This window comes from Chlorocebus sabaeus, chromosome 12 (genome assembly GCF_047675955.1).
Source record: "Chlorocebus sabaeus isolate Y175 chromosome 12, mChlSab1.0.hap1, whole genome shotgun sequence".
Classification (NCBI taxonomy): Eukaryota; Metazoa; Chordata; class Mammalia; order Primates; family Cercopithecidae; genus Chlorocebus; species Chlorocebus sabaeus.
The window spans coordinates 15,698,963-15,724,202 of record NC_132915.1 but is presented as its reverse complement, the minus strand read 5'-3'; the positions used below and the strand labels follow the sequence as shown (position 1 = coordinate 15,724,202).

At 41.8% G+C, this 25,240-nt stretch overlaps 1 protein-coding gene across 1 annotated transcript; it reads left to right on the top strand.

Annotated features, from left to right (window-relative positions):
- The first annotated feature begins 13,167 nt into the window (after positions 1 to 13,167).
- Positions 13,168 to 19,671, top strand: LOC103219651 (spermatogenesis-associated protein 31D4-like). Its single transcript, XM_073022167.1, has 4 exons — positions 13,168 to 13,384; positions 14,140 to 14,185; positions 14,809 to 14,869; positions 15,157 to 19,671. Exons 1-4 carry the CDS (start codon positions 13,199 to 13,201, stop codon positions 19,526 to 19,528), a joined length of 4,665 nt encoding a protein of 1,554 aa, XP_072878268.1. The 5' UTR covers positions 13,168 to 13,198; the 3' UTR covers positions 19,529 to 19,671.
- Positions 19,672 to 25,240: the final 5,569 nt, after the last annotated feature.

Genomic DNA, 25,240 nt, shown 5'->3' with positions numbered 1-25,240 from the left:
GCTAGGCAGTCTTCTAAGCATTTGGGTCACACCAGTGAGCAAAGCTCTCTGTCTTGTGGAGTTTATCTTATTATTTTCTTAGTAAATTTCTTTGCTTATCTACTGAAAATTATAATTTCACTTTCCTAATTTTCTCCACCGTACTCACCCATTGAACATATGTGCTGGACCATACACATTACAAAGGAATGAGAAGCCAACAGATGGGAACCTTGCATCATAAAACTTAAAAATATCCCAAACACCTTGAACTCCCATCAAATTACTTTGCTCTTTCCTTCCATTATACTGAAAGAGGTTTCCCTCAGATACCCGCCTTGATCCTCCCAAGCTGTGATCCGTCCTTGGTTTCCAGTTCACAACACCCTCCACAGTGTATTGGAATATTTGGCTTAATAGTCTGTCTTCCAGACTGAGATCATGTCTCCCTCATCAAGGCTCTGTGCCCAGCATTTGGTAATTAGATAGCTCAGAAACTTCTGGAGGAATGAAAGAGCAATAGGAAAGATTTCAGACAGAAGGCACTGCCTCCTGTCCAGATACTACAGCATCTGTATAGCAAAATTGTATAGCGTCCTTTGGGGCCCAATCTTGCCTGGGGGTGGAGTCACGACCAGGGGCGAGGCTTCATCCAGGGACCCGGCCTGAAGGACGCGCCGCTGGGCTTCCTAAAGGCGGCAGCGTTGGCCACAAATCTCACCTCAGGCTTCTGGATTCTGTGTCCATCGCTTCCGGAAGACAAGAGCTGAGATTTGCTTCAAAGACATGGTCCTGGAAAAGGTCTCTGGTCACGGAGTACCCTTCTTCCCTACCCTGCTTGAAGGAGGATCCTTCCCTTCGTCCGCCATTTTCTTTTCTGTTTTTTTCTTTTTCTTTCTTTCTTTTTTTTTTTTTTGAGACAGAGTCTCGCTCTGTGGCCCAGGCTGGAGTGCGGTGGCGCCATCTCGGCTCACTGCAAGCTCCGCCTCCCGGGTTCCCGCCATTCTCCTGCGTCAGCCTCCCGAGTAGCTGGGACTACAGGCGCCCGCCACCAGGCCGGCTAATTTTTTGTATTTTCTATAGAGACAGGGTTTCCCCGTGTTAGCCAGGATGGTCTCCATGCCCGGACCTCGTGATCTACCGGCCTCGGCCTCCCAAAGTGCCCGGCCTGGACCGCTAGTTTCATCCCAACCGGCAGCGCGCCTCGGACGTTCCCCCAACGGAACTCCAACGGCCCCGCCGGGGCTTGAGGCCTCGGAAACCGCTCAGAGCCCTGGGCGAGGGGCTGCACCCTCCAAGTATACTCGATGGCACTCGATGGAGATGATGGTATAATAATTATAGTCACAATGTTGACCGCTATTAAGGCTTCGCTTTGCATTGGCTGCCTGGCTTTGCATTAACTGCCTGGTTTGCACGAGTAGCCTAACCTGAAACTCCTATTTCACGTATTTTTTGGGGAGATACTGATATCTGCTAGTAGGGTTGGCCCTGAGTACTGCAATGAACGAGTAAAGAACTTTGTTCAGTTAAGGGCCGAAGTTAAGGAATGGGCTAAGGGCTCTGATGCGGTTACAACATGGAATTTTTCAGACACCAGAGAGGCCAGTGCCTTGGAAATAAATGCCTGTGCTGGACAGAAGGACAGTTTAAGATGCCGAAATGCTGGTCCATACACAAAATTAAGAGCTCATCATCCCTCTCTGTAGGATCAGTAACTGGAAGAAGGATGCTGTCTCTACACACTGTTTTTCAGAGGCGTCAAGTGCTCTAATCCCCTTCCCTCTGGAACCCAGAAGTGTATCTAGTAGGAACGGTGGTTGGGAACCCCAGATAAAGATCTACCAAGGCGCAGCGCCAGTGGACAGAGATTAGGTGTACTCCTGAGAGTGGAGGCACAGCCGTTTGTCATGCCTTTCGAGATCCAGGACAGCAAGACAGGAGGCTCTCCAGCAGAAAGGACTGCAGGCTTTTGTGGGACAGAAAATCTCAGGTAACTGTCTTTAATTACACAAATATTGATATAGTCATGCATTTATTGAGAGCCTACTACGTGTCTGTGTTCCTTGTTAGACAGGAATATCGCTATGTTTGCCCTCGTAAGAGGTGAGAGGGAATCCTTTTTGTGACTGTTTGCCTTTTTAGAAAGTAGTACAGGCCGGGCGCGGTGGCTCACGCTTTTGTAATCCCAGCACTTTGCGAGGCTGAGGTGGGCAGATCACGAGGTCAAGAAATTGAGACCATCCTGGCTAACATGGTGAAACCCCGTCTGTACTAAAAAAAAAAAAAAAAGCCGGGAATGGTGGCGGGCGCCTGTAGTCCCAGCTACTCAGGAGGTTGAGGCAGGAGAATGGTGTGAACCCGGGAGGTGGAGCTTGCAGTGAGCCGAAATCAAGCCACTGCACTCTAGCCTGGGAGACAGAGCAAGGCTCCATCTCAAAAAAAAAAATAAAAGAAAAAAGAAAAAAGAAAGTAGTACACTGACGGTCCTTGACTTGATGGCTCTACTTAGGGTATTTTCAAGTTATGATGGGTTTAATCAGATGCGACCCCCTTGTAAGTCAAGGAGCATCTGTATAGCAAATTTGAAAGATATGGAAAAGTAGAAGGGAGAACCCCGTAGATTTCCATCCTTAAAACAATTATTCTTAGCATTTTGATGTTTATTTCCAGATTTTGCTATGAAATTTTTTGTGCATTACTTAAATAAGTACTTAAAAAGAAAAACACACATCATACACATTTTATGTGATTATAAACTTTAATAATCTTTATAACATTAAATGGTAGAATATTAATTTTACTTTTTGTTGATGTTTGAGTAGTTTCTAGTTTTTTAAAATATAATTTCAACTTTTATTTTAGATTCAGGGCAGGTTCATTACCTGGGTATATTACATGATGCTGAGGTGTCGGATACAAATGATCCTGTTACCCAGGTACTGAGCATAATAATAGTTACTTTTTCAATGCTTTCCCCCTCCCGCCCCACTCTAGTAGTCCCTAGTGTCTATTGTTGCCATCTCTATGTCCATGAGTACCCAATGTTTAATTCCTACTATAAGTGAGAACATGAGGTATTTGATTTTCTGTTCCTACTTTAATTTGCAAAGTGTAATGGCCTCCAGCTGCACCCATGTTGCTGCAGAGGACATATTTCCTCGTTTTTTTTTAATGGATGCATAGTATTCCATGCTGTATATGTACCACAATATCTTTATCCACTTCACCGTTGATGGACACCTTGGTTGATTCCATCTGTTTGCTATTGTGAATAGTGCTGCAACGAACATATGGAGTGCATGTGTCTTTTTGGGAGAGTGAATAATTTTGGATATACACCCAGAATGAGAATGTTGGATAGAATGGTGGGTCTGTTTTAAGTTCTTTGAGAAATCCCCAAATTGCTTTCCACAGTGGCTGAAGTAATTTACATTCCTGACAGTGGTGTATAAGCATTCACTGTTTTTCTACAGACTCACCAGCATCTGTTGTTTGACTTCTTAGTAGCTATTCTGACTGGTGTGAGATAGTATCTCCTTGTGGCTTTGATTTGTATTTCTCTGATGATTAGTAATGCTGAGCATTTTTTCATGTTTGGCAGCTTGTATGTCTTCTTGTGAGAAATATCTGTCAATTGTACTTTTTATTGACATTTAAGTAGTTGCTAATTAAAACATTTAAAAATATTTTGCTTACCGTGTTTGTTCGTAATTGTACTTGCTTATAAACTGTTCTATTACAAACAGCAGAAAGCTTTTTTTTAAATGTTTATTTTCTTACTGCCCTTGTCCTACTCACTTTTCTGTTTATTGGTTTCCTTAGATAAGTTATCCCCTCGTGTAGTTAACTATTTTAGCACTAACTTAATTCTTTGAATTTTAAGCCAGTGAAACCAACGGATTGCTAAACATCCTCAAGGTAAAATCTTACGAACTGAACCGTTGTCTTCTGTCACCAAGCTGCTTTTCCTCTGACATTCCCATTATTAATTAGTAGCACCAGGACACCCAAGCTAGAAACAGAACAACCAAACCATTCTATACTTCTCTCTTCATTTTCTCCATAGCTAGTCTACTAATAGATGGATGAAGTGGAAATATATGCTGGGCAAAGAAATCCTAGAATTCTCACTATTCACTATGCTTCCCCCCAGTAGACTTTAAGAACCTTCAGGTCATCAGCTGTACTTTGAAGTACACTTTTAATTATATTTGTAATACCTATTCACAATCCGAGTCAAAATTAAAATATTCTTGTTAAGGTTAAATATCCCATTCAAAAACAAAAACAGATATGCAATTCCACATAAAATTTTCTATCTATTGACTTACTTTATATCACTATAGATTCTTGTTTTCTTACTGAATCCAGTTCAATCTGTTACTATCAATATTTATTTTAATGCCCAAATTGTCATAGATTTAGCTAGTTACTTCAATTTGACTTCTGTATTCTTTGGATATATCTCTGTTATTTCTTACTTTCTGATACAAAAAGATGTTTCAGACTCATCATATACTTTTGCTGCATCAGTCCCGGGTTCAGCCATTTCTCTTAGTACCCCTTGTTCCTTTATTGGAGAATGGTATTTAGAAGTCAAGGTCAGGGTGCTACTTGTGTTCATTATTATTAATATTAGGCATTGTTGGTTTTAGGCCCTCTCAATGGACAGAGCTAGTATACACACATGTTCATCCTTTAAATCTCAACCTATTTCTCTACATATCTATGTATCTTGAAAATCATGAATTTACATCAGTACCTCTAGGTGTAATTTAACACTACAGTGTTTACTCCTGTTTTCTTGCTTTCCACATTGGTGACTTCTTTCTCCAACAATGAGAAATCTGGTTCCTGCTAGCCTCAATGTATTTGCTGTCAGTCCTTCATCTGTAAGCAATCTCTCATCACCACTATGGCCCTACAGGTATGGCTGTCCTCTCCTACCCACTTGCGCTTAGACCTTTGTGTGCCCAGCAGCTGTGTTATGTAGGCACCCTCCTCAACCCACTGGATATCCAAAACCTGGAATCAGGCAACCTTTCTACGAAAAATGCCTATTCACCCTGCTTCGGCTCTTACACTCTGCTCTGGGACACTGCAACAGCTCCTAACTGCTCCCTTCCTCCTCTTTAGGTTTGGATGCCTATTTTGCTTGACTTAACTAATGATTATAAGATTGAATTCCTCAGGGAAGAGGAAGAGACATACTGTATTCCCTCCCAACACCTCACCCCTTATTTTATTGAAGATTAATTGACATGCAAAAAATGCATGTATTTAAAGTGTACAGTTTAAGGAGTTTTGATATATGTGAATATTGTACATGTTAAATCATTACACTCAAGATAGCAAACATATCCATATTCCCCCATTCATTTTGAGGTTTTTTTTGAATTAAACTTTCTATTTTGAGATAAATATACATTCATGTGTAGTTGTAAGAAATAATAGGGAGAGCTCATGTACACTTAACCCAGTTTCCTCCAGTGGTAACATCTTATAAAATTGTAGTATGATAGCACAACCATTGACATTGACATTAACATTGACATTGAAATAGCCAAGACACAGAACATTTCTCTCACCATGAGAACCTCTCATGTTGCCATTTTATAGACATAGCAACTTCCTGCCTCCTTCTACTCCATCTAATCTGTTTTCCAATGTTACATTTTTGCCATTTCAGTAATGTTATATATATATGTGTGTGTGTATATATGTGTATATGTGTGTGTATGTGTATGTATATATGGAATCATATAGTATGTAATTTTGGGGGAATTTTTTTCCCCTCAGCTTAACTCTTTTGAATGTCATTTAAGCTGTTGCATTTATCAGTAGTTTCTTCTTTTTATTCCATGGCATGGGTGTACTGTAGTTTGCTTTACCACTCATTAAATGACAATTGAGTTGTTTCCAGTGTTGAGCTGTTATGATTAAAGCTTTCATAAACATTTCTGTACAGTTTTTGTGTGAACATAAATCTTCATTTCTTTATGATAAATGACCAGGAGTATGACTGCTGAGTTGTATGAGTGCTGCATGTTTAGTTTTTTATGAAACTGTCAAACTGTCGCCGTACTGTTTTACATTTCCATCAGCAGTGTATGAGTGATCCAGTTTCACCTCATCTTTGTCAGCATTTGGTGTTGTCACTGTTTTTTAGAAACAAAATTCGCTGCTCTGACAAGTGTGTAGTGGTATCTCACTGTGGTTTTAATTTGCCTTTTCTGAATGGCTAATGATGGTGAACCTTTTTCATGTGCTTATTTTCCATCTGTATATCTTCTCTGGTAAAATATCTCTTTAAGTCTTGATCCATGTTCTAGCAGGATTGTTTGCTTTTTTTATTGTTGAGTTGTCAGAGTTCTTAATATATTCTAGATACGCGTCTTGTGTTGGATAGATGATTTGTTAAGAGTTTCTCTCAGTCTGTAGCTTCTTTTCATATTCTCAACAGAGTCTTGTACAGAGCAATAGTTTTAAAGTTTGATGAAATTCAGCTTAGCCATTTTTTCCTTTTAAGAGTTGTGCTTTTGTTGTCATGTCTAAGAAGTCTTTGCCTGGCCTTTGATCCTGAAGACTTTCTATTTTTTTTCCTAAATTTTTTATAGTTTTGTATTTACATGCAAGTCTGTGATTCATTTAGAGTTAATTTTTGTGTAAAGTGTGAGACTTAGGCAGAGGATTTTCCCCCCTATGGATATCCATATGCTCAACACTACTGAATCGAATTGAATATGTTTACTCCGTTGAATTGTTTTTTGTACTTTGTCAAAAATTCATCGAGCATATTCGTGTGGGTCTATTTCTGGGTTTTCCGTTCTGTTTCACTGGTCTGTATATCTCTCTGTTAACACTACACAGTCTTGATTCCTATAGTTACATAGCAAGTCTTAAAATTAGGTAGACTGATTTTTTCTCTTGTATTCTTCTTTTCCAAAATTGAGCTGTTCCTGTAACGTGCTATTTCTTTTTTTCTTTTTTTTCCTTTTTTTTTTTTTTTTTTTTTTGGGACGGAGTTTCGCTCTGTTGCCCAGGCGGGAGTGCAGTGGTGCGATCTCTGCTCAATGCAAGCTCCGCCTCCCGGTTCACGCCATTCTCCTACCTCAGCCTCCCGAGTAGCTGGGACCACAGGCGCTCGCCACTATGACCGGCTAATTTTTTTGTATTTTTAGTAGAGATGGGGTTTCACCATGTTAGCCAGAATAGTCTCGATCTCCTGACCTCGTGATCCGACTGCCTCGGCCTCCAAAAGTGCAGAGATTACAGGCGTGAGCCACTGCGCCCCGTCTGCCCTTTCTATATAATTTGTAGAATAATCTTGTGTATAAAAAATATGCTGAGATTTTGATAGCTACTGTATTAAATATTTGTGTAATTAGGGGAGAACTGACATCTTCGTATATTAAATCTTCCAAACCATGAACATGCTATACTAAAGCTTTCCATTTATTTAGGTCTTTTGCATTTCCTTCATTGGCATTGTGTAGTTTTTAGCATACAAGTCTTGTATATGTTTGATTAGATTTACCCTTAAGTATTTTTTTTTAGTTATTCCATATGATATTGCATTTTAAAATTTCTTGCCTATATACTGATTGATAATATATAGAAACAATAGGATTTTGTCTTTATTTTGTATCCTTTGACTTTGCTGAACTAATGTATAACTTCTAGGAGTGTTTTGCAGATCCCTTGATCTGTAAAAGGGAGGTGATCCACCTGCCTTGGCCTCCCAATGTTCTGGGATAAAACTACTGTTTTGAAATACAAATATAAAGGATTTTGCCTCAGAACCTGTTCTGCTTCAGGCTTTTGGGGATCCTGAAAACAGCTGCGTCCAAGAGGCTTATCCCAGGGACAGAGGTCAGGATGTGAGGGTGTGAGCATTGAGGAAACTTCCTAGGAAATTGGGAATATATGAAAGTCCTAAACGAATAGTTTATCTATACTGAGCATCCTCAAGTGGTAGCATATTACTCTAAGAGCTTTTGGAAAAGACTCCTCCTTGGAGATAATAAAACCAAGTGCAGTGTGAAATCCAAGACCAGACTTCTGTGTGGCAGTGTAGGTAAATTGGGAAGATGTCATGGGTCCAGTGTTGAGACAGTCTCATCCTGCCAGAAGCGACCTCCGCCACCTCCCAAAGGCTGCCTAAAATGCTCTGGTAAGAGCTTATCACAAGGCTTGGTGGTAGAAATATGTAGAATGTGTGAAATGTTTTCCTGGGAGGGATGACATTTTATTTTATTTATTTATTTATTTTTTTGAGACGGAGTCTTGCTCTGCCGCCCAGGCTGGAGTGCAGTGGCCGGATCTCAGCTCACTGCAAGCTCCGCCTCCCGGGTTTATGCTGTTTTCCTGCCTCAGCCTCCCGAGTAGCTGGGACTACAGGCGCCCGCCACCTCGCCCGGTTAGTTTTTTGTATTTTTTAGTAGAGACGGGGTTTCACCGTGTTAGCCAGGATGGTCTCGATCTCCTGACCTCGTGATCCACCCGTCTCAGCCTCCCAAAGTGCTGGGGTTACAGGCTTGAGCCACCGCACCCGGCCGGGATGACATTTTAAACTTTTATTTTATACATTACTGGGAGTCATGTAATATAGTTCTTAAAAGCAGATTTTAAGAGGGGGATAGGGAAATAAAAAACCTATGAAGACACTGACACTACAAGTGGAAAGGAGAAGTTATCTAAGAGGTGATAGAATACCAAAAATAGCTTTTCATTACTTCCCAAATTTGCCAGCTTTTAATGGACAAAGTGAATATTCTTAACTGTACAACTACTTTAATTTTAATATTAGGGCATACTTTTTACTTTAAGAAATTACTTATTAATATTGTTTAAAGTAGAAGCATTATCAATGTAGAGAATTTATTCATTAGGGCTCTAATATTTACTACCGTCTGATCTAGAGAAATCGCTTACCCTCTCTGGGCTTCGGTTTCTTTCATTGATAAAATAGGCACAATATTCAGAATAAGATCAAAGTGCCTGTTACAATAAAAACAAATAATAATAATAAAAAAGAATAGGTATAATACCTGACCTGCTAACCTCATAAGTTGTGAAAGTGCACTGAGATGGCTGGACGTAGAATTCTTTATAAAGTAGACAAATCTATTATTTATAGTTGGTGCTAGTGCAGAAAAGATAAGTGGTGTGAAGCACTGCCACTCAATGTCAATGGAATTTACTGTTGGTAGTACAAAAAAAAAAAAAGAAAATAAATATATCTCTAGTCTCTTGTTCCTTTAAATTTTGAAGGAGCTTCTGCCAGGTTCAGAAAAGGAATCTTATTAGCTTTTGGGGAAAAGCCATTTTACTGAAACTTCCGGTAGGTTTTAACTGTAGCACACATATGTTTGTAAAGATTTCTAGCCAATGAATGACATTTTAAAAGAGAGAAGCTGTTCTTTGACCATCTCCTCAAAGAATCATTAATCCATATCAGGAAATTGGAGAGGGTGCACGTGCAGGAATTTTTTGCTAAAGAGCATGATGTGTCTGAGGAGTTATGACCCACAGTATCTCTGTTCCAGAGATCGCTTGGCGATTGTAAATGCTGGAGGCGGGGGAACCTCTGTCCTCTGCATTTGTATACCTCTTGAGCTGCATAGAACTAATTGCTCCAACTGCACGAGGAGGTCAAGGGTGGAGCCTGTGGCTTACAGATGCTTGTGTCTCCTAGTTTCCAGCAGTAAATATTTATTAGATGAAAACTTGGCTGAGGCTGCATATTAAAGAGAAGAGGAAAGGGCATCTCTTGGGAGATTTTATCCTCAAGGCAGTTACCTGCTTCTGCATAATTGAAAAGAGACCTGGCCTGGCTTGGAGGCTGTCTTATCCCTTCAAAAGAGATCGATGAACAGTGATGGCCCATTGGTGTCAAATAAAGAGCTTTATAGTGTTAAAAGAAACTTTAGACAAATTTAAGGAGTTTGAGCAATGAACGATTTGTGAATTGGGCGGCCCCCAGAATCGCAGCGGTGCCTCGTGGTTAGAACAAATTTATAGACAGAAAAGGTAAAGTGACGTATAGGAATCAGAAGTGAGGTGCAGAAAGAGTGAGATTGTTTAAAGCTTGGCATTTGCCTTATTTGAACACAGTTTGAACATTCAGCAGTCTATGAGTGGTTGAAATATGGCCGCTGGGATTGGCCAATGCTCAGCTGTTGTTACAGGTGCATACTATTGAGTTAGGTTTTCAATTTATTGGACTATTAAGCTAGGTTACAGTTCATCACCAAGGACTCAAATATAGAAGTATGGAGTCCTTCTCAAGCCATACTTATTTTGCTTTAATAATAGTTTAAGAAAGACATAAGAAATTAAAAGACAGTTTAGAGGACAGCTGTCATGATGAAGAGTTTAGAAAAGAATGTGTAGGAAGATGGGTCAGGGGTGGGGGATACTGGGATTATTTAAACCTGACAAGAGTCGCCCGAATAAAGTAGGACAAGCAGTTGGTATTTGGACATTTGCAGAGGTGATTATATAGAATATAGAGCAGATGTTCTCAAGTATTTTTGGATGCCAAGGCACTCAGGAAAAGATCACATTTACACGGCCCACAGTGTAATCAGGTGAGGTTGCCTAAGACTCCATTCTGCTCTAAGGCTTTGGCACAACTAAGTCCCACTCTGCTACCAAAGGACTGATGGCATCAGTAGTATCATCCGAAATACCAACAGGATGACTTAATAGTAGAAAGCAGAGCCTCGTTGCTCTTACCAGTTTGCAAGCCAGTAAGGGAGAGCATCCAGTGTGGACTGAAGGTGCTCTCTATTGGAATAGGGGAAGGACAGGTTGGATTGTATATTCATATTCATACATATTCAACAAGTTTGGGGGAGAAGCTATACATACTTATGTGGGTACCCAGTACACCATAATGAGTAAACATATGTAACGTACATCCCACGTTGACTTTGGAATGGGGGTTTAGCACTAAAATGAGGTAGAATTTGACCCTTTACATCATAAGGTGAACTACAAAAGTGGTTTGTGTGCAGCCTCTATAGCTGGCAGATACTGGCAATCTCTAATATTAGTAGCTTATCAGAAAAGAATGTTTGTAAGGCTGGTCCTCTGTCCGATCAGAGCTGATAGCTCATTTGGTTAGAGGGAGTTTAGTTATAGAAAGTTAGGAAATTTGCCATGCCATCCAGGCCCTGAACCCTTGACCCAGAGGTAACTTTGTTTCCTTAACCTTAGGGTCTGTCTTAGTTGATAAAGGGGCATCTATTTTGGTCTTTTAGATCACAATAGCTTAGGGCACTGTAACTAATCCCTGGTTTAAGGGAGTTGCATACTTGCTACCAAATTGATATAGAGGGTTGGGACTGTCTGTATTTGAGGTAGACTTAGAAAATGTGGGGTCAAAATGACAAATAAGAGATTGAAATAAACGGAGGAAATAATCAAGTCTGGATTTGAAAATACTACTTGATTTGTCACAGGATGGGTGTGTGGGTGTGTTTGTAAAGAAAATAACTTTTATCTGAGAAATGTGAGTCCTTTTAAGTTGTCAGGCCTGGAGAGACATTAAAATGAGACAGAAATCACAGCCCTATTTCCTCCTTGAGCTATGCATTCATCTCTTGAAACTGCTTGCTATTGCCACATGGAGCTATATAGTAACCCAGCAATGCCACACCTGACACTATAACCTACACCCTGTAGTTTAATGATGTATAGCCAATCACCAATCAGTGTTGCTTCTGTAAACCAATGAGAATTCCTGATAACAGCTTTGTATCAGCTCACTCCTTGACTTCTTTTTTTGACTTAAAAAACCCACTTGTAACTACTGCTAATTGGAGTGTATATTTAGGCTGACTTGCATCCGTGTTCCCAGGTTGCAGTCCTCAAGCTTGACCCAAATGAACTCTCTACTTATAGTAATTTGCCTCAACTTCTTCCTTTTAGGTCGATGTATATGTGTGTTTATGTAGAGAGTACGTTCCAAAAATGCTTGAACAGTTTTAACTTCACTAACTTCAGAAAAGTAAGTTCTGTAAATTAACCCCAAGATCCCTTGAAGTTTTAATTATATACATTTATTGTACACTTATTTTCATTTTGTAGATGTTAAATAATGCATTATTAGTGAAACCATGCCCCAGAGAGTTGAAGAAACCAATGACTAATGAAATTAATCAGTTTACAGGATAGCCGATTAAAAAACAGCAACAACAATAACTTACTAAAATGCCAGAACTCTCCCTGCTTCTGAGATTTAAAAACTGGCTAAAGTGGATAAAAGCTATTAAGGCCAACTGGAGTTTGCACAGAACAAGCTGGCTGATGTCACAGCACAAATTTCTGCCACGTTTCAACCAACTCCCCATGAATGTGCACATGTGATACATGAGGCAGTGTTAAACAAAACTGTGCATGCCAAGGACTTTCAAACCTCCCCTTTCCTTCCACCAACCAACTATGAAGTCCAGAGGCCACTCCCTAAACCTCTTCTAATAAAATGACTGCATGAAAGCCAGCACAGGGGACGGATTTGAGCTGGACTCCTGTCTTATTGTTGGTTTATTTACAATAAAAACCTTCTTTTCTGAAAAACCCAAATTGGACAGTGAGCTTCTTTTCCTCAGTAACATTAGTTATAATAATTTGTGTCAGTTCCTCTGATTGGAAATAGTAAAGCCTGACTTCAAAACAAAAAATGTAATGTTCATCATTTAAAAAATGAAGTAAATGGAAAGGAACTTTTTTATATCTGCGTTTATGTAAGGCAAAAACATTCTGTAGATAAGACGGATTTGAGGACATATGTGATTCTGAGAGTGGCAATGCCTGGGTACAACAAATATTCCAGGCAGTATTTCAGGCTTTCAAGGCAGTGTAGTTGGTGGGGTTCAAGTTAAAGGCTCCAGACAGTAAAGCGGGACTTGGGTAATGCCTGGTTTACTGTTGGAACAAACTGAAAATTCCACTAAGATAAATATATGACATGAAAAAGGATGGACTTGGGAAATGGAGTGGCAGGATAGGGCAAAGGGACCCAGAGAGCCCAGGAGAGTCGGCTCTGCTGGTGGGGTTGGGGCTGTGGACACACCCTCCTTTTGTTGCTCCCTCCACCCTCAGAAACCCTCTGTGACTCTTCCAAGCTCTGTGATGCAGGCCTGGGTTTATAGTTAAGCCTGGGCACCCTCAGTGCTCAGTTGCTTCAGGCAGCCGAGCTATTCAGACCATGGAGAATATCCTCTGTTTTCTGAACAGCTATACTGAGACAGGGCTGAGCCCGGACTCACATTACTTGGATATTGACCCCAACTTCATCTGCTTGAGTGGGTTGGGATTGTTTATACTGTACTTGTTCTACGTGGTATTGACCCTGTATTCGTCAGCCACCGAAAAAAATAATGACATCCAAAAGGTAAGGAACTGTGGGTGAACACCCAAGAGAGATGCCCTGTTGTTGTTTCCCAATCCTATTCCCACATTTCTAAATAAGTCTGGTTGGTTCAGAGACATGTCTTACATGGGAAGTCTGAAGAGAGGATAGAGCTTCACTCTTCTATGGAAGAGGTTCAGACGTAGGGGTTCAGGAGGACTAAGGTTTCCATCTGTAGCTCACAGACTACCTATCTGGCTGTGGTGGAGTTCCAGGATAAAATCCCAAACACAGTAATTCTGTGGTCCCAGATGGGATTATTTAGAGAGTGTGGGTTCTCTGAAGGAGAACAGTCTCTGCTGAAATTTGATCATGAGTCACATTCCCATGTCACCTGTCATTCAACAAAGCCTTCCTTCATGTTGGGCTGACCAGGGAAGTAATGTTGAGAGTCTCTGAGCAGAGGCTGGAGCCAGAGCTCTGTCTCTGGGACACTTGTCCTGTGAGGCAGCACAGATGTGACTGTTGGACTCTGAGTCTGTGCCCTGGATGAGGACTTCTAACTCAACACATCAAGTGTGGCTCTCACAGAAGAAATCCTCTTTGAGGATTTTTTGGAGAAGGGAAAATGGGAAATATTTTATCTCCGTTAAAAATTGACAACAGGAACGTATTTCTATTAATTAAAGAGTCATATCATTCTTGTATAATGAATGAATGAATGAATGAATGAATGAACTTCATAGAGTGTGAGAGAAGTGTGTCCCAGTCTGTCATTATCTTTCTTTTGTTCTCAGCATCAGGGCAGAGCCAGGAGGAGAAGGAAAGGTGGGACATTTAAAGGTAATGTCAGCCTGCTCTATCTGAGCTTCAAGGGTGACCCTTTCTGTGTCTTTCATGAGGACTCAGTCCAATGAATTCCTAGAATGTCAGTTACTAGATACAGTCTTAGAAAACAGAGCCCTCAGAAGACAGGCTCATGGGAAAGCAATCAGACCTGAGACACTGCTTATAGGCCCTGTTCTGCCCATTCATGGGCATGATGGAGTGATGGACCTGAGTAATGGGTGTTGCCCAATTTGTGGCCAACTGAGATACCGAGGAAGGACTACTGGTTGACTTGGAGTCAGAGCTTCTGTCTCACAAGTTTGCATAAGTATGTTGACTTCCTCGATGCTCGGATTCCTCTTGGAGGTAACCACTGATGTCTGTGTTTCACGTGGTTGTTTTGAGTATCATATGGGGTAATGTATGTGAAAGAAGTTTACTAATGATTCCACATACACATGTGAACTTGTGAATATTATCAATGACTATTATCAATTACTCTATTATCAGGGACTATTTTCTACTGATTCTTGGGGCTATCAGAGTTTAATATCCCAAGGGTCTTCCACAGAGTGACTTCTGTATGATCCCTGTGCCTCTACATTCATTGCATATAACATACTCTTCTGGTTTCCCAGACCGGAAATGTTTCCAGAGAGAAGTGGAAGAGGAAAGGAAGCTGCTTTCTATTCTGAAAAGGTGATTAATCTTTCCCCTTGGGTTCTGTTCCCACCCCCTCCTTTTTCTTTAGTATGTTCTGTTCATTTCAGGGATTCCTTGTAGCCTGCTGTAGTTTTGGGAGTGGGTAGCCATAGGAACGGGTATGTGAATGAATGCTTTGGGGAGAGGCTATAGTGAGGTCATATGACCTCATATATGGTGAGGTCATGGGTGGGGGGCAATGTGATGTGGGCAGCAGGCTTCAGGGGGCCCCACCCCTGCCAGGCTAACAGACCCTCCTTTCCTTGTTCTGGTCCTGGCTGCAGCTTTGGACCTCCTGTTTCCTGCAGTCCCCTGGGCCAGCATCATGATACCACCCGCTTTCGTCGACTGTTATGCCCAGACCCTGTCTGTCAGGTGTGTAACAGAGCAACTGCTGATATCCAGCGACTGCTGTCTTGGGAGTCCCTGAAAGATGCTGCTCCCTCTGTGTCCCCTTTGGATTCTGCAGATTCTGTGACTGAGTCATCGTTCACTTTGTCTTCTGCCCCCTCAGCAACCCCTACAGAAGACCTAATATTGTCCCCTCGGCCCAAGCTCTCTCCACCCCAGTTAATTCTCTCATCTGACTTCATCACCTCCTTAGCTGACTTGTTTTCACCCTCATCACTGAGGAACCATCTGCCACCACAGCCTGTTTCTCCCCTGGATTCCAAGTTCCCCGTAGACCATTCCTCACCCCTACAGCTTCCCTTTCCCCTTCTGCCACCACATCACATTCAGAGAGCGGAGCCCAGTCTCCAACCTGAGGCCAGTTTCTGTCTGAACACCATCTTTTCACTTGACTCCACCCAATGCCAAGATATTTCCCAGGCCATGAATCCCACTGATTCATGTGCTCATCATCACAAACCACCAATCTCAGCTGCTTTACCACTGGAAGACTGCTCTGTGACTCAGTCGAAATCAAGACTCACCATTTTGAAGCCTTTTGCAGAGATGTTATCTCTAGGTGGCTCTGGTGGGACATCTACCTATGCCCCAACAATCAAAGGCATTGACCATTCATGCCCTGCATCTTCAGAATTCTCCTGGTGGCAGCCTCATGCCAAGGACTCTTTTTCCTCCAATTTTGTGCCATCTGATTTCATGGAGGAGCTTCTTACCCTTCATTCTTCTGAGGCCTCTTTAGGGGGGCACTCTGTGGCCAATGTCATACAGCCTGTTAACATCTCTTTTGTCAGCCATGACATTCTGGCACTCCTGGAGAGACAAGTCAAAAAAAGGTGTGATTTCCTGATGTGGAAAGAAAATGGAAAGAAACCAGGATCTTTCCCAACACAACTTAGACAAAACTACCAACTAAATTCTTCACGGAAAATGTTAGCCTCAATTGCTGATAAGCATGACTTGGCAGAATCCTTTCCTTTTGGGGCCAGTAAAGGCAAACTAGAGGGGCAGCACATCCATCAGCAGCCCCCATACTCTGAGTGCTTTGAAGACCATTTAGAACAAAAATATGTGCAGCTCTTCTGGGGTCTCCCATCTCTGCACAGCGAGTCTCTTCACCCTACTGTTCTTGTCAAATGTGGCTGTTCCTCCATGTTTGTATTCTTCAATGGCATTACAAATACATCTATATCCCAGGAATCCCAAGTACTTCCCCCTCCCCAACCTCTGTCCTTGCCTAGTACCCAAGCTCTACCCTTGCCTCAAACCCTGCCCCGAGGTCAGTCCCCACATCTCACTCAGGTCCAGTCCCAGGCTCAACATCAATCTCCACTCCCAGCCCTACTCCCTAGTCCTCTGTTCTGGATTAGGATCTGTGGAGTGTGTTTTCATAGACCCCAGAATGAGGCACAGTCTCTTACGCCATCTGAAATTAATCTTTTGGAGTGTAACGTGTTGCAGAAAGTGCAGGAAAGTGTGTGGGGTTTACCCTCTGTGGTTAAAAAATCCCAGGAAGACTTTTGTCCTCCAGCTCCCAATCTTGCATTGGTCAGAAAGTCCTTCAAGGTCCATGTTCCCATCTCTATAATTCCTGGAGATTTTCCACTGAGCTCTGAGGTAAGGAAGAAACTAGAGCAACACATTCGAAAGAGGCTCATCCAGCGCAGATGGGGCCTGCCTCGTAGAATCCATGAGTCTCTGTCATTGCCACATCCTCAGAGCAAAATTTCAGAGCTATCTGTGTCAGAAAGCATTCATGGACCCTTACATTGCTCTTCAGTTGCGGGTCAGAGCCTCAATGTTCTAAAGAAGTTTGGATCAATCATCCCTAGAACCTTGCATGAGAGGAGCTCAAATATACTTTCACTGGAGAATGTGGGAAATTATCAGGGATGCAGCCAGGAAACTGGTCCAAAAAATCATCTGTTGCAAGATCCAGAGACAACTTCAGATGAGGATCTGAGGTCTGACTCTGAGAGAGACCTGGACACTCATATGATGCATCTGTCAGGGAATCATTCAGGGGAGCGCCTAGGTCAGAAACAACTTGAAAATGCCCTGACAGTACATTTGAGCAAGAAATTTGAGGAAATCAATGAGGGTCGAATGCCTGGGACTGTGCATAGTTCATGGCATTCAGTCAAGCAGACAATGTCTCTTGCTGAGGAATCCCACAGCCAAATAAAACATCGAAATATGGCAGCATTGGTGAGTGAGGACCACGGCATTGATACTTCCCAGGAGATTTCTTTCCTTGGTTCCAACAAACAAAAGATGTTGGAAGCCCATATTAAATCTTTCCACATGAGAATGCTGTGGGGCCTTCCCCACAAGGTCCGTGAATCCATAGAAATCTTCAAATTGAAAGAGGACCTTTCCAATTCCTTTTCCCATTTCGACCTTCCCTTCTCAGCCAGCTTTATTTCTCGGGGAGATTCCAAAGATGGGGTCTCTAAGTCTAATAGACAAAGCACTTTCCAAGGAGGAAAGTTGGGAACAACAAGCTCAGTCCCTGTCCTTGATTGTCCTCATCCTGTCACCTCACCTGTTGGCAAAGAAAAATCAGACACTCTGGGAAGGCAATTTTCTGATACTGATCATGACCTTATAGAGACAGATTCCAAATATAGGGCCTCCATGCCCCTTAGAAGAGTCACTACAGATTTTCAAGGAGAAAAGTTAGAAACCACAAGCTCATTCTCCACCCTGGGTCATCCTCAACTGGTCACCTCACCTGTTGATCAAGAAAAGCATGAGACCCTGAAAAGAGAATTCGCTGATACTGACAATGATCTTACAGAAAGTGTCCCAACAACTGAGGATGGCGGACAGACTTTTCTGCCCCCCGCACACAGCATCATAGATGAGGTCAGTCAGAAACAGACTGTACCGGCCAGTAGATCCAGCGCAGAGCTGCCCATAATGCAAGCTGGAGTTGGCCATGAGTCAAGGGATAAGAGAGAGAGTGCCAGTAATGTTAACAGGCTTCAGGGCAGTAGAAAGACCTTTCCTGTCACCAGTGGGTCGAAGGAGATGTTCAAGGAAGAGGAGACCTGTGCTCTTCAATCACAAACTAGGAACAACTTGACATCCAGCAAGTCAGGAAGCTGCTCAGTGACAAATGTGAAAACAAGCACATCTCATGAAACTGAAATTTTCCCACCAAGAGTGTCCGTTCTCCAAGATCCTAAATCATCATATCTTAAAAATCAGATGCTGAGTCAGTTAAAGTTGGTCCAGAGGGAGGATAGCCAACCTCAGAGCCATTTCACTGACACATCTATTGCCTTAGAGAATTTGAGTTCCAAGGACTTACTGACTCATCCCCAGGGCATCTCGAGTGGGGATATGGGAACTTCCCAGGTGCTGCATGTCCACTTGGAGGACAGAGGGATCCGTGTGGCACAGCAGCAGGAGCCCAGGGTCCCTACCCATGTCTTACAGAAGTGTCAAGTTAAGAATTTCCCACCAGCTACAAAGAGAGTGAGCCCTATGAGACCCAAAGGAGGAGAGCTTGGTGGGGGGGATGCAGGGTTGGAGACATCCCAACTCAGGAGAAAGAGCTACACTATTCATAACAAGACATCAGGGGAGGTGCTTGGGAGCAAATCTTCCCCAACCTTGAAAACACAGGCTCCTCCTGAAAACCTTTTCAGAAAATGGATGAAGACCTTTTTGCAGCGGTTTAATAAACCCAGCATAGCGTATGAACAACAAGAAATTTCTCGGGCAAAGGGTAGCTCCCTGTCATCATCTGTGCAGAATAGAGGTCGAGTTACAAGAAGAGCTGCCTTTATTGGGACTACTGAAGGTCAGAAAATTAGGAAAGACACTAGGGATTCCCTGGAGGAAAAGCTGGGGCATAAGCGTGGGATAGATGTCACCTGTCCCCAAGAGCCTGTTTCCTTCCCAGTGGAGCCTGGGAAAGCTCAGCACAACCCAGAAGTGCAGGTCAGAGCAGAGCCTGTCCTGGGCTATCCCTGCAACTACACCGCTCCCTCCTGCAAAGTGACATGTACCAAATCTTGCAGCCAACAAGCTGTCTTTGTTGGCCAGAATTATCCTACAAGGATTAGAGAGATCACAGACAAGAACAGACAGCCCGAGAAAGTTGAGGCATTTAAGGGGAAGATATTGTGTCAAAGGCATCCCCAATCTGTGCCCCACAAGGAAGCCTGTGCCACATTCAAATCCCACTTGCCGGCATCAGGTCAGCCTGGTGTGTCCAGCCGTCCTGATCAGTGCTAAAAGCACTGTGTTCAGTGATGTGCCTTTACTAACTAGACAGAAAATGCTTCTGAAGCATTTCCAGGGAGGAAAATTTCCCCCCACAAAATAATTCATTCCTTGTTGAGAATCTTGATTCTCCCTAATAAATGTACTAATAAGAAGGATGTCTTTTTTGTGTACTGTGTTGCGGGGAATAGGTTTTGGGTAACCGAAGCTTATGGTTAGGGAAACGTAGTAGTTATCTCAGCTCTTACTGACTCCCTAGTGTGAGTTTTAAAATCTGCCCAATCCCCTGGAGCTCTTGTGGAGGAAAGAGTATCATGTGCCTCCAAAAGCCCCTTCTCTCCCTGATGAAGTCTGAGGAGATGAGCTCTTTTCTACCTCTTTGCTTGAGACTTACTGATACTGTATGGCAGCCTGCACCTTCCTCCCCATTCACTGCTTCATCTCCTTTAGAGCAGTAAGGAAGGCAGGCCTTCTGTATCTGAAGAGAGGGTGAAGTACAGGTACATTTTTCAGAAATAGTGGTTTAATCTCTATTTTAAAAAAGTTGTCACTGACCACAGGATCATATAAGTTGTTGGGAGTGTTTGGGGTATTGCTGGTTGGGGTAGAGTGTCAGGAACACTGTGAATGTTGCTTAAGAATTTGAAAAGCAGGGCATCCTGATGATTTAGGGAAGCATATTTTGACCTCAACGTTGAGGTCTTTCTACTAATAAGTCAGTTGGGGAAGTAGTTCCCCTCCCTGTGTATTTCTCCATGCTGCCTGGATTGATGGCATTTTTACGGAGCAAAAAGATCACCTAGCTGTCTGTGGCAGGAATGTTGACCAGGCAACCACCTACCTCCTGGGGTAAAATAAAGCTAAGGGTAGGGCAAAGATGCCTTAGAATGAATGAGAAAGTAAGAAAAAAGTGAAGCTAGGAAAGGATGACTAAGCTGGTGGAAAAAGGTTTATGCCCTTCATGCTCATATCAGGACCCTTTCTCAATCTAGATCTAGGCACCACCCCCTTGATTTTTGCCAGGGTGCTGCAGCGCTGACAGATGCCATTTTGGCAGAAGTGTACATGGGGCTGTTCTTTAAGTACTTAAACAGTATCTGCAGGGCTGTTGTTAACATGGCATCCCTCTCTTTAGAGAAGGTGATCTTTGTGCCTTTCTTCTAGCCATGTTGATGGCAGCATGCAAGATCTTCCCTTAGTGTATACAGTGTACCTGCAAGGTGGAGGTGTCACCTATGATCTTCATGGGCTTTGTGGAATATAATATTGTCTAAAACACCTGCAGCTCATGGTCCAGAGGTTAGTCCTGGACTACGCATGAGGTTTACAGATATTTGGGGGCTTACTATGAATCTTTACAGAATGCTCCGTATTTCTAAGAGCGTGCACATATGCACTCTTAAAATATTAGGGCTCTGAAGAGAAGGCAACTCCACATACACAAACTGGGACTAGTAAATGAGGTGAGTTTTCTAGAGGTCACTTGAGGTACGTTTTCCAGAAAAATTGTGAATGCTTAACATCAAAATAAAAACACAAGAAAACAAAAGAGAGTAAAACAAAACAGATATCCGCTATAGCTCCCTCACCATCCTTCTCTTTTCCTATCCATGCTTATGCCACTGACCCTGCAGTGTCTGAAGCTTAGGATTGCAGAAATAATTCAGATTCTGTGAAGGCCTTAAGAAGCACAAAATTGGGATAAAGTCCAGAGCAAAGAACTTGTGGATGTAGGGAATCCATGGAGGACCCAAACATCCATGTGGATAGACTTGCCAATAACCTGGCCTTATTGCTCTGTCATTCCATCTTAGGGTCCTTTACCTCCATTCCAGTTCAGTTACTGCCACACCCAGAAGCTATCATCAGAAACATCTAAAAGTTATCATCAGAAACACCTCTTTTTTTGGAGGCAGAGTCTTGCTCAGGTGCCCGGGCTGGTGTGCAGTGGCATGTTTTTGGCTCACTGCAACCTCTGCCTACCAGGTTCAAGCGATTCTCCTCTGCCTTAGCCTCTTGAATAGCTGGGATTAAAGGCACATGCCACGACGCCCGGCGGTTTTTTTTTTGTTTTTGTTTTTTTTTTTTTGTAGACAAAAGGTTTCACCATGTTGGCCAGGCTGGTCTTGAACTCCTGACCTCAAGTGACCTGTCTGCCATGGCTTCTCAAAATGCTGGGATTATAGGCATGAGCCACCATTTCTGACCTCATTAAAACCACCTCTATCTACATCTGTAATAATACAGTCTAACATTCTACCCTTTGACCTCATCCTACTATCCTTCCAGTCTAGGCCCTCAATTTGTCAAATTTTCACACTGGGTTATTATTTTTCTACTTATCTATCTACCAAGTTCTTGTCTTAATTTCCTTCTTCTTCAATGCAGATTTTATGGTCTATCCTATAACCAATATTTAAAAAGCCCTATTTGAAATATGCCTTATCCAATTCCCTTTAATCCTTCCTGTCTGACAAAATCCCATCTCTCTGCCTTTTCCATAAATGTCTTCCCTTAAATGACCAATCACTATTGGATTAAATCTCACAATTCTACTGACACCGTGATAAATGCTGCATGGTCAGCCTTAGCACTACCTGGAAATAATTCACTCATTTATCCAAAAATACTTATCCTGTGCTTACTAACAGAGAACAATACTAATGAAGCTTTGGTCATTTTTCGTTAGTCCACTTTGTCATCCATGCTACTCAAATGTATTTCAAACCTTCTGCACTTTTCTCAAGTTTAGGCCATCTCCACTTACTCAGCAGATGTGCTGGCCTCACCACTCAGAGAAACTAAAATCCATTGGATGTAAACGTTTCATAAAAAATTCTTCAAAAACGATATCCATCGCTCCTTTGTTTCCTTCCAAGGTTTCTTCATTTTTTTTTGAGATGGAGTCTCGCTTTGGTGCCCAGGCTGGAGTGCAGTGGCGTGATCTCGGCTCACTGAGACCTCTGCCTCCTGGGTTCAAGTGATTCTCCCAACTCAAGCTCCTGAGTAGCTGAGATTACAGTTGTGCGCCACCACACCTGGCTAAATTTTGTATTTTTAGTATAGATGAGATTTCTCCTTGTTAGCCAGGCTGCTTTGGAACTCCTGACCTCAGGTGATACGCCTGCCTTGGCCTCTCAAAGTGCCAGGATTACAGGTGTGAACCATCGTGCTCAACCACCTTGCAAGGTTTCTATCTTCAGAAGAATTATACTTCCTGAAATGTCTCTACTGAGTGATAGCTAAACTCTAGTCTTTTTACTGATCCATTCTTGCCTTGTAATAGGTACACAGTATATGCTTTAAATGGGTGAATTTTGTGATATGTGTACTATATTGCAATAAAACTTAAAGGATTTAAAAAGAATAAGTTCTTGAGGATAACAAGAATGCAAGAGGGTACACCAAAAGGAGTTAACACATTTTTGGAAGATGAAAACCTGGTGGAGGAGCGAGAACTTATTTATCAAAGTAGACAAAGCACCAGCTATCCTTATTGCTGCTTCCTTCATGAGGCACTGAACATGTTTTATTTCTTAAATCCTTTCATTGAAGGGATGGTTAAACATACACAAGAGCAGGTAGAACAATATAACTCCTCATGTACCCGCCACTTAACTTTCACAATTATCATTTGGTATGGATGGTACATACCATCTTTTACACTATGATTAAAGTGTAAAAGTCCATTTAAACATCTTGCCATCCATCTCTTAGAAGATATGCCATGTGCCATCTGTCAATGCTGTCACATTCCTTTGATACTTATCACATGAGGAAGACACTTATGTACAACAGATGTACACAGCATTGGTGACAAACACATTGAGCTTTAGTGACTTTGGCAATCAGTTCTCCTTTGACTTTAAGTCAACTCCGAGGAGTCATTTGAATTCCTACCCACAGTCCACACAAGAAGCAATCTTACGGAGCAAATTCAGTGCACAATATTGCAGTCCTTTAATCACATAGTAACTATAGCTGGAAAAAAATAGGAGTAGAAAACTACATGTTGCTAAAACTTTGAGATTGTCATATAAATGTTTTCTAATACGTAAAAGAAGTTTTTTCTATCACACATTTAAAATGAGTTTTCATGTTTCCACTTAAATAAAGTAGATCAAATATACATGTTTATCTACCCTCCTTCCCAAAATGCCATTAAGAGTAAAGGATTATACGAAAAGATGCTTGACATCATTAGTCTGATCAGAGAAATACAAATAAAAATGACTATGAGATAACCACTTCACATCTACTAGGATGGCTGGAATAAAAAAGATAAGTGTTTCAGATAACCTGGAGAAATTGGAAGCCTCATACACTGAGAGTGGGAATGTGAAATGGGGCAGTTGCTTTGGAAAACAGGCAGTTCCTCAAAATGTTGGCATATAACCCAGCAAATCCACTCCTAAGTATATACCAAGAGAAATGAAAACATGTGCGTGCAAAGAAACTTGTACACAAAGTGTTTGGTGTGTCTGTTGTTTTCCCCAATGGTTAATCTTTGGCCCTTTGGCAGTGGCTTGTTCATTTGCTTTTTTTGTGTTTTTGAGGAAAGTCCTTTGTGTAGCTACTTCTCTGCCCTGAGAAAGTTCTGAGTTAGGTGAAACAAAGGCATGCCCCTTGGATCAGTTCTTCAGGGACTTCCCAGACAGATCAAAACAGACAAACTGAACTAGTTAGAACAAGGTTTGCTCTGCTTTTTCCTCTGGAACCAGGTGCCCACACTCTGTACAGGGTCTGATATCTTCAAGGCTGCCAATGGGCTGGGAATGAGATGGAGCAATGGTAAGTTAAAAATGCTACAATGCTTTGTACAGTGTTTTAGTGGTTTTTCTCCTTGTTAGTCTTTGCTTGGCTGCAGTAAACCTTTGGCCATCTTCCAGAGTTTTGACAAGGTTGATTCTGACTGTTTTTGCCAGGTTTCTTTGTGTGTCTGAAGAGGGTCAGCTTCTCAGAATTCTCTAGTCTGCCATTTTGCTGATATCACTCCCCTACGTCCAGCTTTCTTTTGATCAAGATAGTTTATCTTTTTCTGTTTTTTTTTTTTTTTTTTTTTTTTTTTTTTTTTTTTTAATGGCATACAATTCATTTCTTTATATTTAAAGTGGTTTTCTTTTAGGTATCACATAGTTAGGTCTTACTTTTTAATCCATTCTGACAATTTCTGCCTTTTAATCAGTGATTAGATCATGATAGGCACATTTCTTGCCCCCTAAAGATGTCCATGTCCCAATTTCTGGAACCTAAGGATATGTTACTTTACATGGCATAAGGGAATTAAGTTTTCAGATGGAATTAAGGTTGCTTATCAGTAGACCTTAAAATAGGGAAGATTCTGAATTATCCATATGGGCCTTATCTAATGATATGAGCCCTAAAATCCAAAACTTTAGAGAGATTTAAAGACAGAAGAGGCAGGAGCAGTTCAAACTGTGAGAGAGTCTCTGAACTTCTCTTGCTCGTCATGAAGATGGAGGTAGGGGACCATGACCTAAGGCAGAAGGCAGTCTTTAGAAGCTCAAACAGCCTGACAGATAGCAGGTAAATGGAAACATCAGACAATAAATTCTGCGAACAACCTGAATGAGCAAGGAAACAGATTCTCTTATAGAGTCTTCAAAAAAGAATTGTGTTCTCATCTTGCTTTTAGCCTAGTAAGACCAGTACCAGACTTCTGACATACAGAACTGTAATACAATAAATTTGTGTTGCTTTAAG

Bases quoted from the DNA above. Each gene is read 5' to 3' on its own strand.
- LOC103219651 (XM_073022167.1), top strand. From the start codon at position 13,199: ATGGAGAATATCCTCTGTTTTCTGAACAGCTATACTGAGACAGGGCTG. The intron at 14,186-14,808 runs GTAATGTCAGCC...CTGGTTTCCCAG, and splicing joins GAAAGGTGGGACATTTAAAG to ACCGGAAATGTTTCCAGAGA. The intron at 14,870-15,156 runs GTGATTAATCTT...TCCTGGCTGCAG, and splicing joins CTGCTTTCTATTCTGAAAAG to CTTTGGACCTCCTGTTTCCT.